The sequence below is a fragment of the Neophocaena asiaeorientalis genome, unplaced genomic scaffold (assembly GCF_003031525.2).
Source record: "Neophocaena asiaeorientalis asiaeorientalis breed wild unplaced genomic scaffold, Neophocaena_asiaeorientalis_V1.1 scaffold65, whole genome shotgun sequence".
In the NCBI taxonomy this organism is placed as follows: domain Eukaryota; kingdom Metazoa; phylum Chordata; class Mammalia; order Artiodactyla; family Phocoenidae; genus Neophocaena; species Neophocaena asiaeorientalis.
The window spans coordinates 5,738,917-5,750,463 of NW_020173215.1; the positions used below are offsets into that span (position 1 = coordinate 5,738,917).

The 11,547-nt window shown below is 38.9% G+C and overlaps 1 protein-coding gene across 1 annotated transcript; it reads right to left on the bottom strand.

The window, feature by feature from the left end:
• Positions 1–2,161: 2,161 nt before the first annotated feature.
• On the bottom strand, positions 2,162–3,104 carry LOC112399814 (phosducin-like protein 3). Its single transcript, XM_024745211.1, is given in 2 exon segments — positions 2,162–2,556; positions 2,786–3,104. Coding segments are annotated over 2 exon segments (714 nt in total).
• Between the last annotated feature and the right edge of the window lie 8,443 nt (positions 3,105–11,547).

Consider the following 11,547-nt stretch of genomic DNA (forward strand, 5'->3'; position numbering starts at 1 on the left):
GAAGCCAATAATTTCTGTCTCTCTCAATCATCTTTATTTTTCCCTTATGCTTTCTCTATTTGCATTGAAGCTAAAAGAACAGAGAAGAGCCAGAAAGAAAACGCTATGTCGTGCACATACACACAAACACATTTCAACTTTTAAGAAAAAAAATATATGTATATATGTATATGTATATATATTGGAAAGTATACATTGAAATGGTAGTTCATCCAAAATAATAAGTAAATCATGGATTCTCTTGGCGAATGTATGGATGAAAATGATTTCCTAAAAAACAAATTCTATTTCTTAGTTATCCTGATGACATATCCTGAAAGCCAGAAGCCAACATGCCTGCTTTTTCTTTCTTCTAAAGACCCAAGATGCCCCAAGATGATGGCTCCTGTGGTGGGAGTTGCTTCCATTGCTAGGTTTCCTGTGGCCAGAATTGTAGGGAAGTTATTCAGGAAAGGAAGGAAAGGTGACGCACTTCCCTATTTGCTCCTAAAAAACACTAAAATACCTAAGCACCTAATGTGTAAAGAGGACACACTTGCAAAATGTCCCAGAGAGTGATGTCCTTTAACACTCTAGGATGCTGCATTTCTTAGATTTAATCTAATTCTTATGGGAGTGGTGACTTAAGAGAATACTATCCATATATACAGAGAATATAAATATCAGGCATGATATTTTGACTTGGCATAGAAGAGTCCCAAACTAAATACTCTGTTATAACATTTGACGTATCTAAAACTGCACACATTTTGTCAACACTCTAAGTGTAGGAAAGAAGAGAAGCCAAAATCAGGCATGTCAAACTCAAGCATGTGAGAAATAATCAACAGTATTATAAAGCAACTTAATTTACATTCATGTTGTCATTCCCATAAGCCAGTGGGAAACTTATGGTCTATGACAAAATTTAGAGATGCTCTAGGCAGCACCAAGGGGTTGGAAAGCTGTGGTTAACTACAGTATCTATTAAACAAGTTAGTTGGTCTGGTGTACACAGATTATCACCAAGATGTCTGGTGAACCTCTCAGCCTGGCCTTTCCAAGTCCATCAACCCTCTGATGATTTCTACCATCCTTAGAAAGCTTTGCAAAGTTTCCTGTTGGCTCGCCAACCTAGATGCCCCAGGAAGCCTCTGCTCTCTAAGATCTAGCCATATGCTGACAAAAAGCTGAGTAGGTCCACGGTGTCCTCGGGGCCACATACGCCACTCTCTCCTTCTCTAAGGAAATGCTAAAGATACATCAGAGAGAATTCATTTCCAGCTCATGATTCTTTAAGATAATTATTTTATAACCAGTAATTGCCATCCATTTAAGCCCTCAAGATGTACAGAGTATTTATATTGTTTGTCCTGCCACAGGCCTCCCTGAGGTTAGAGATTACACAACCACTACCTACAGGAAGGAGGAAGTAATGGGAATGAGGGGGAAATACAGAGGGAAAAATCTCACAGACTAATATCTCAAAATATCATAGAACCAGATATCTAAGTTCAAGCTCAACTAAGAGTTCTCATTTTAAAAGTCAGAAAACAAGCCATTAGTGGTGTAAAGTCAAAGCTTTTGTTTCTATGTCTTTTTAAGATGTTTGACCTCAAAACACTTCATTGTAGAGAACATTGTTGAAGAGTCCGAGGTTGACTAAAGGATGAATTTCAGGAACGCACAAGGATAGGATGTCTATAGTGTTTTCATAAGGTGATGATATTAAAACATAAAAGAAAAATATATCAAAATATAGTGTGACATCATAAATCAAAATTAAATGCAGAACTGCCTGTCTTTATAGGTACTGGTGAGTAGATTTGCATTTTCTTTTCTGTTAAGGATGGAAACAATGGTGGATATGAAAGAAGCATCTCATTCTTTACATTCTGGCAGATTTACAAACCAATAAGCATCACATCAATGATCTTTTTTTTCTTTTTTACCTAATATCTGGCTTTTATTTTTTTCTTAAAGAAATATTATTAGTTTAAAAAAGAGAGTTCCAAGAAATTTAAAAGGATTCCCAGCAATGATTATTTCTGAGATCTACCAGATTTGAAACATAATTATAAAAAGCTAAAACCAAAGTATACATTCCTACTTTTTCCTTTTAAAAAACATTCAGACGATGTGTCACATCAAGAAAGTTCAGCAGGTTACCGGGGCCACAGCCTTAGTCATCCTCAGAATCACTGTCCCTCCTGGTGGGGATGCAGTATTGCACAGAGGAAAGCAGCACATCTTCTATGAGTTTCTTAGGGTTTTCCTCCAGGCTTGTCTTGATTGCTCCAGACTCAGACAATTTCCACTCCAACTCGTCCATTGTCAGGTTCGTGCCACCAAACACCAGAGGTCCAATAAATTCAGCCTTGATATCACCTTCAAGGTACGCAAATGTCGTGGGCAGATTCCTATCAGGATAACTGGGTATGCAGGCTGTTGAAATGGCTTTGATAAATTTGACATCAGGAAACCTCCTGGCAAGTCCACTGAAGTGCTGATTTATCAGAGAACAGAGGGGAATCCCTTGTTTGTAAAGGTGCAGGATGACCCACAAGCCCTCACCAGCTTTGTTAACTTTTTTTTTTTTTTTTTTTTTTTTTTTTTGCGGTATGCGGGCCTCTCACTGTTGTGGCCTCTCCCGTTGCGGAGCACAGGCTCCAGACGCGCAGGCTCAGCGGCCATGGCTCACAGGCCCAGCCGCTCCACGGCACGTGGGATCTTCCCGGACCGGAGCACGAACCCGTGTCCCCTGCATCGGCAGGCGGACTCTCAACCACTGCGCCACCAGGGAAGCCCCTGTTAACTTCTTGAACATAATCGTTTCCTGAGATTTCCAAAACTTCTCCAAGTTTATTCTTCAGTTGGGTTGCTTTCCACTCGGCCAGTCTCTGCTACCTGTACTTTTCAATCGCACGTTCATCTTCCTCACTAAATTCCTCTTCGTTATCCTCCGGTTCTTCCAAAGTCATGTCTTCATACGTTTTCACAATGGACTGCTGAAGGACCCGCTCTTCTGCCTCCTTCTCCAGATCTTTCAAACTTCCCTCGGAGGGCAAGATGCCTCTTTTGCGTAAGATGTCTTTCCACTTGGTGTCTGCGTTGGAGTCCTGCATTTTCTCACGAGTCGCTCAATCCCAGCCGGCAGCAGCCACTCTGCCCCTCAGCTCTCCTCCGCGCATGCGCGCAGCCACCGACCCGCTTCTTCCCAATTATCTTTTTATTGTACACACCCTGGTGAATTTTTATTCCAAGAGACATAGCTCTTTTGAATCTAATATAAGAGTCAGCCAAGCAAATCAAGTCGGGCAGGATAAGCCGTAGATTTCTGAAGTGTGAGGTGTTTTCCACTTACATGAAAATAGAGAAGTGGACACCACTTTATAAATAGCTTTAGTTTGGCTACCCATGACAACAGTTTTCCAAAGAGTAGTTCCAGGAGGCGATTTGCAGAGGAAGGAATGTGACTAAGTAGTCTGGTTCCGGATGTGTAGGTGGACAGCAGTGACACAGAACGCTTCTGACTGGCCCTGAAGGACTACCTAGTGTAATATACCAATCCAATGACCGGATTCTAAGATCACCTAACAAATGGACCATTTCAAAGGCAAACTGCCCTGACATGCTTTGCTGAAAATATCAATAGCTTGTTTTTGCCTAAGCTTCAGCCATACCAGAATATAAAAGGATGAGATTAAACTCCACATAAGGAGTAGGAAAAAGAAAACTGAAAATGAAGAAACTTAAAAGAATGAAGAATGAAAAAAAAAAGATTTCACGAACCTCAATTAGGATAAAGAGTAAGCCTAAAAGAAGAAGGGTAGAGTAGTTTAGAAAGAACTGTTTAAATCTCAAGTAGGCCTCGGGCTTATAGCTCTTTGGTAAAGAACAATGCAACCCTGGCAGCAGAAAGCTCAAAATGACCTCATGGGCCTCTCGGATTACTCCATGATTCAAGAGTCATGTGTGTCTGGTGTGTGTCCACCAAGGCTGGAGCACACGTGATGGGACAACCAGCAAAGAATTTCCTGGTACCACATGTGAGTTAGGCAGAGCATGTTTGAAGATAATGATCCTCTGTTTTTAAAATGTGAGATTTAATGTACCTCCTAATCCTACTTTGGAAGTCTGCTTCTCTATTCATACCAGCATGTTTATTTTAATTTTGGTATATTTCAGAAAAATGACAATATTCCAAGGAAATAAAGAAAGAAAAGATTGAGTCGGAAGCGTTTCTGTTCATTTGCTGAAGCTTCTGGAGAGGAAAACAGGAATAGCGTTAGTGATTCATGTAGGCAAATAATCCTTGATTAGCATAAAAGTGGTGTTTTTTTCCAAATAATGTCAAGATGCCTTTTGTACTAAACGACTCCACAGGGCAATGTGACATTTCCTTAGTGGCCTGCAGGTTAATTCACACTCTCCTTGGTCACCAGGAAAGTAGGATCAAGTAGGGGCTATGCTCTGCCTTTCTGTGTAACCCCCTACATACCTATAGTGCCATTCCAACCACTTCCTGTATCCAGTTTTATCTCCCTCCAAACTTTTCTTCACCTTGCAACCAGAGTGCTCTTTCAAAAATGCAAACCTAATAAATGCCAAAGGCATGATCATGAAAGAAATAATTGATAAGCTGGACTTTATTAAACTTTAAAACTTTGGTTCTACAAGAGATAACTGCAAAAAAGAAAAATGAGAAGACAAGACACAGACTGGGAGGAAATATTTTGCAAAAGACATCTTATAAAGGACAATCATCCCAAATAACTCTTAACACAAAAGGAACTCTTAAAATTCAACAAAAATAAAACAAACAACCTGATTTAAACATGGACCAGAATCCTGAACAGATATCTCACCAAAGAAGATATACAGATGGCAAATCAGCATATGAAAAGATGCTCGACATCATCTGTCATCAGGGAAAGGCAAATTAAAACCACGAGATACCACCACACAACTATTAGAAAGACCAAAACCCAAAACATTGACACCACCAAATGCTGGGGAGGATGTGATGCAAGACCTCTCATTCACTGCTGGTGGGAACACAAAATAGTACAAAAACTTTAGAAATTAGTTTGGCAGTTTCTTACAAAACTAAACATACTCTTATCATACAATCCAACTCCTTGGTATCTATCCAAAGAAGTTGAAAACATGTCCACACAAAAACTGCACATGGATGTTCACAGCAGCTTTATTCATAACTGCCAAAACTTGGAAGCAATCAAGAAGTCCTTCATCTGAATGGATAAATAAACTGTGGTACATCCAGACAATGGAATATTACTCAGCTTTAAAAAGAAATGAGCTATCAAGTCATGGGAAGACATGAAAAAACTTTAAACGCACACATTACTAAGTGAAAGAGGCCAATGTGAAAATGCTGCATACTATATTATTCCAACTACATGACATTCTGAAAAGGCAAAACTATATAGACAGTAAAAATATCACTGTGTGTCAGGTTGGCGGGGGGGAGAGAAGAATAGGTAGAACACAAAGAATTTTTAGGGCAGTGAAAATACTCTGTATGATAACATAATGTTGTATACATGTCATTATACATTTGTCCAAACCCATAAAACCTACAACACCAAGAGTGAACCTTAATGTTAACTATGGACTTAGGGTGAATATAATGTGTTCATGCAGGTTCATCAATCATAACAAACGTACCACTCCGGAGGGGGGATGTTGATAATATGGGAAGCTATACATATACCCACTGCTGTAGCAGCCAGGGGATACATAGGAAATCTCTGTACCTTTCTGCTCAACTTTGCTGTGAACCTAAAACGTCTCTAAAAAATAAATAAATAAAACTTTAATAACAACAACAAAAATTGCAAACCTAATCGGATCACCCATTGCTAGCTTAATAAAATGACTTTTCCATGACTCTTAGCATGAAATCCACTATATGTGACATGATTTAGGTCCAAGACCTACTTCCTCAGGCTCACACTGTCCTTCTCTATGCACTGTGCCTCAAACTCACCTTTTTGTCCCTCAGATTTCATCATAATTTTAAATATGTATTTGTCCAAGAATGTGTTATTTTAATATATGTGTTTGCCACTAGTCTTGAGATCCATGACAATAAAGATCATATATTCCTATTTATTAAGCTACTTGGAAGCAGAACAAAAATTTGATCCTAGGTTTCCTGCCTTCAACACCATTGCACTTTTCACTCCACCTTCTCTCCTTAAGTTTCTCTATCTCAATTCCGAAACATTGTGACTCTCAAGGCATACTATCCAGATGAATTTCCCCAGGTTCTCAGCCCTCTTTTCTATTTACCCTGATTTTCTCACTGTTTCACCAAGCAGGCTATTCCCCACCTCCCTATCATTGCCCATGATCCTCCCATAACTTGGAACATTATGGATTGCCCAAGGTTAACTTGACACTTCACTTCTCTTCCAAGCCTTCATTGTACTCTTCTCTGAATTTTTATAGCACATTTGCTCAATTTGACACAGTATTACATTAGAGTTTTGCATAAATATTTATTATTCTAACTTTTCATCTCTATTGGAAGCTACTTAAAGATGGAATCCATGAAGTCTCACGCTTCTGTACACCCCACTGCTCCTAGCACAGTGCTGAGTAGTACATGATTGGCTGATTTCATGAGAAGCCTTTCCAGAGGTGACCCAGCTCTTACCACGTCACATCCCAAGGGGCAAAGCTTCCTAAATCTCAGGCAAATCTTCTGCCTCCCTAAAAAAGATTTTTCTTTTCACACTACATTGTCCATGTGAATTCCCCCTGAGTTCAAAAGAGAAGACACAATCAGCATGCTGGGCTTTCCGGGGTTTCTTCTGAGCAAAAACTTTCTGGATTTTGAGCTCCATAGTATATCTTGCCGAGAGGTCAAATAATAGAAAAAAGAGAAGAAACGACATCGTTAAGGAATCTGACAAAATTTTACATATGCCAGCTGTGAAAACAGTACATGCTGCCTTTTAAGGGATATACATCTGAGTACACTCCTTGGAATGGTGCTGGATCATCACGATAATACAACTTCATGACTGGCTCAAATGTATCTTAAGTGTCTGTTCTACAGATTTTTAAAAATATAACTCAAGTTCCTCTAGTTCTCATCAACAATGATAATGTAGTCTCCAAATGATTATCTCCATAAGAATTATTCTTATAGAAAAGTATCTTAAATTTCTTCCTTTTTCCCCAACAATAAATAGACTAACAGTTCAAAACCTCAAGGGTCTGGCTGCAATTATTTGGGCCTTGAGTACCACTATACTGAAGAAGATTCATGTTACTGTCATCTACCTGAATGGCATAAATATTTATGTATATATATATATATATATATATATATATATGTAAATAAAATAACCAAGCATGAATTTCCTGGATAGGAACAATACCACCAAGAAAAGCAACAACAGCAGCAGTTATCATTTGCTGAGCACACCAATATTCAGACCTTTTAAGTAAAGCCTTTTTCATCCTTACAGATATGCAAGAAAGTAGAGGTATTATTCTCCCCAATTTTACTGTTATGCAGACAGATTCGAAGGATTCAAACAGGAAAAAAAAGCAGAATTTGAATACTCAAAAACCAGTACTCTTTCTACCATAAAAAGCGTGCAATTGATAGCTCTTGAAAATTCAGAAAGCTTTTAAAGACCGAACGGGTATACTGAGGGTTTTACTTTCAGTCCCCAAACTTCAACATAATGTAGAACATGCCACAATATATGCAATTACATGAAGGAAGTTGAAGTTACTTTACTGTAAGAATTTTTTTCTCTTGTAATCATGATAATAATTGACATATTTTTATGCTGACTGACAGAATCTATGCAGAGGCGATTTAGAATGCATTTAGCATAGGAATTTGGTTTTGTTCTTTTTAACTTGTTATTAACCTGTTACATCTGATCTTCCCAGGGTGGGGTGGGGTAGGAGGGGTGGGCAGGGGAAGATTATACAATTCTACCCTACTGAGCTCAGGAGTAGCTATGTTATTTCCTAAGGCAATGAAATGTGAACAGAACTGTCATTGGTTACTTTTGGCTGGAGGCTTTGAGAATCAGCGTATGCTTTGCCATCCTCATTTTCCTCCTTAGCCATAAGACCACCAGTGTTCTAGACTGTAGCTGATCCATCCGCCTGGGTCCTCAATTAGAGCCACAGCCAACCCTCAATGGACATGGAGCATGAGTCACATAAAAACCTTTCTGGCTCTAAGCCACTGAGACAGTGTGCCTGTTTGTTGTCACAGTATAACCTAGCCCATTTTAACAGATACATCTGTTAATTGCTCTTTCTACCAATTCTCATTGTATTTGATCTCTGGTGCAATAATACTGCATAGTAATCAACTCCAAAACCCAGCACCTTATAACAACAGGTTCTCATCTCTCACTCATGGGTCTGAAGGTTGGCTGTAGCTCTCTGTTCTTAGTTGCGATATTCTTGACCCACAAGATTGTGGGCTGGCTTCAAAGATCATTCTACATGTCTCATTCTAGAATCAGTACCAACTTGAGGTACCTTATTCTCATAGCACATGGTAGAAACACAAGAAGCTATGAAAACAATACAAGTAAATTTAAACCCTCTGCTTGTACCACACCACTAAAAAGCATGTTCTGTGACTAAGTCCGAATTCAATGACTACTCCACAGGGAGGTACTGCAAGGTAGCATGGTACAGAGAAAGAGTGAAAATTGAAAACAATTGTCCAACTTAACCGCAGCCCACCCACTTGATCAAAAATATTCACTTTCTCATACAGGAAAAACTCACCCCTCCAAGACATCCCAAAACATCTTGGTGACAACATTAGGCATGAAGTCCCAGATCTTATGATCTAGATTGGATCCATGTGTAGTTGCTCTTGATCTAAACAACTGTGAACCTATAAAGATAAGTTATTTGCCCCCCACCCTTCCATATAGCCATCATGAATGGTGGGATAGAGACAGGATAACTGCAGTAAGCACCACCATTTCAAAAGGGGAAGAATGAAAGGCAATAGCAGTCACTGGTCAATAGCTATTCTAAATCACTCTGGACAGAACGCCCTACCGTGGGATAGAAAATCTCTCAGTTAGGCCCAAGTCCTGTTTCTTAGGAGAAACTTTCCAGTTCATTGTTTTCCTTGGCTACTAGCTCCATTCTCTGGGATGTTCGCCCTCTTCTTTGGCCGTATATGGAGAGGTCATTGGAGAATACACCATCATTGGTTGATAAGTCTCTTTCTCCACCAGTTTCCTGTCTGTAGAAAGCTAGAGGATCAAAAGGTCTTTCTAAGCCTTAAACTGTCACTCTCTCTTTTAATCCATGCTAATGATACTTTGCAGCTCTCTCAAAAACTTTTTTCGCCTCTTGGTCTTGACCTATCAGACTGCACTCAACTCCATCTAGCAAAATTCTTTTTGAGATATGACTCTTTCTCTAGACTCCACAAAGGCAGTGGCCATGATTTCATATAGATGTGAGTGGTGTATTCAGAGGGAAGGAAACAGCTGAAGAACCCAAAGGAAGCTAGCAAGGTTTAAGTCAGATGTATCAAGCAACCTGACCTCCGTTTTTCAAAACTAATCCGAATCCTTACCTTTTTCTGGGAGAATGTAATCTTTTAATATGATTATAACTTTAATGTGATTATGACTATATGCTTTAATATATTTGGTCTTGTTCCTTCTATCTTGTTTTATTTTTTTAATAAGTCATGCCTCTGTTTGCTTCTCATGTACCTTTCTTGCTGTTGTAGAATTGGTTAAATTTTCTCACTTCATTCTTTTCCTTTAGTGATTTGAGAGACATACATATTATGTTCGGTCTTCCAATATTTCTTCTTACATTTGTAATGTGAGTGTTCAAACATTCTATCAATGAATAGCTCCTGACACAGTACCTGAAAAATAGTATGTGCCAAACAAATCCTTGTTTAAGTAATTATGACTACAATTATCATCATTATTTCTTGTACTCCACATTATTCCCTTGTATTGTTTTTCTTTCACTTTGCTTAACCTTTTAGTACTTCCTTTAGAATGTTTCTGTGGTTAGTAAACATTCTGAGGCTTTGTAAATCTTAAAAATATATAAATTTCAAATTCCTATCCCTGTAAATTGTAAACTAGCTTAAGGATATATAGAATTATGAATCTAAAATTATTTTCCCTATAAACTCTAAAGGTATTTCTTCACTTCCTTCTAGCCTCCAACGTTGCCAATGAGAAGGTTAATGTTAATCTGATTTCCATTTCTCGTAAGAAATACAGTCTTTTACTCTCTGAATCTTTAGAATTGCATGTTTTTCCTTAGTTTTGAAATTTCACCACAATATATCTATTTGCACGTGGGTCTTTTTTCATTCACCTAGCTCAGCACTCCCAGGCCAACTGAAGGCTCATGTCTATCTTGACCTCTAGAAATTTTTTTTCTATCATTCCTTCGATTATTTTTCATTCATAGTTTCATTATAGAAACTTCTATAACACTGATATTTAAACTTCGGCTTATCTCTTAACTTTTCTTTCATAGATTCCATCTATTTGTTATTTTATGCTATATTTTAGAATTATTTTTGCTTAATCTTGCAGCTCATTAGTTCATGCTTGAGTTATATATACCTGTTATTAAATTTATTCAATTATTTTTCTTTTTTAAAAAATAAATTTATTTATTTATTTTTGGCTGCGTTGGGTTTTCATAGCTATGTGCGGGCTTTCCCTAGTTGTGGTGAGCAGGGGCTACTCTTCATTGCAGAGCATGGGCTCTAGGCATGAAGGCTTCAGTAGTTGTGGCACACAGGCTCAGTAGTTATGGCTCACGGGCTGTAGAATGCAGGCTCAGTAGTTGTGGTGCACGGGCTTAGTTGCTCCACAGCATGTGGGATCTTCCCAGACCAGGGCTCGAACCTGTGTCCCCTGCATTGGCAGGCGGATTCTTAACCACTGTGCCACCAGGGAAGTTCCCAATTATTATTCAATTATATTGTTTTTTATCTCCAAGATGTCTTTTTATCTCCAAGATATAGCCTCTCATCCCACTGGGAATATTATTTATACTTATTCAAAGCCTTTTCCTGCATGCTTCATTGGCTTTTTGTCAGGTGTTATGTTTATTCAGTTCACTGTCACTAATGCCTGATGATTTCGTTGTATGCCTATGACTGCATATTTACTGTGGTTCTTCCCCCATGGGAAAGGAGTAGGACAAGCTACCCAACCAGGGAGCACCAGCAAATCATTTTACAGGAGTAAGGGCTTTCTATCCTACCTGGGTATCATAAGCCATCAAGGGCCAGCCCTCCTCTCTGACCTAAATCCTCACACTCACCATGCCAAGAAAAAATATCAGTGGCTTGGAACTCTGGAATTGGTTGTGGAGCAATTCACCAGCTTGTGACAGTTTGACACCCCAACCAACTGCCTTGATTCTTCTCAGGGACCTCTCTGCCCCTTGGATCCAATGTCCTTGAAGTGTAGCGGTCCCCTAGAGAGCTCCCCATATATGTTGCACTATCCTCTTGTGCACTTGGAGGGTTATAGTTTCCTCAGT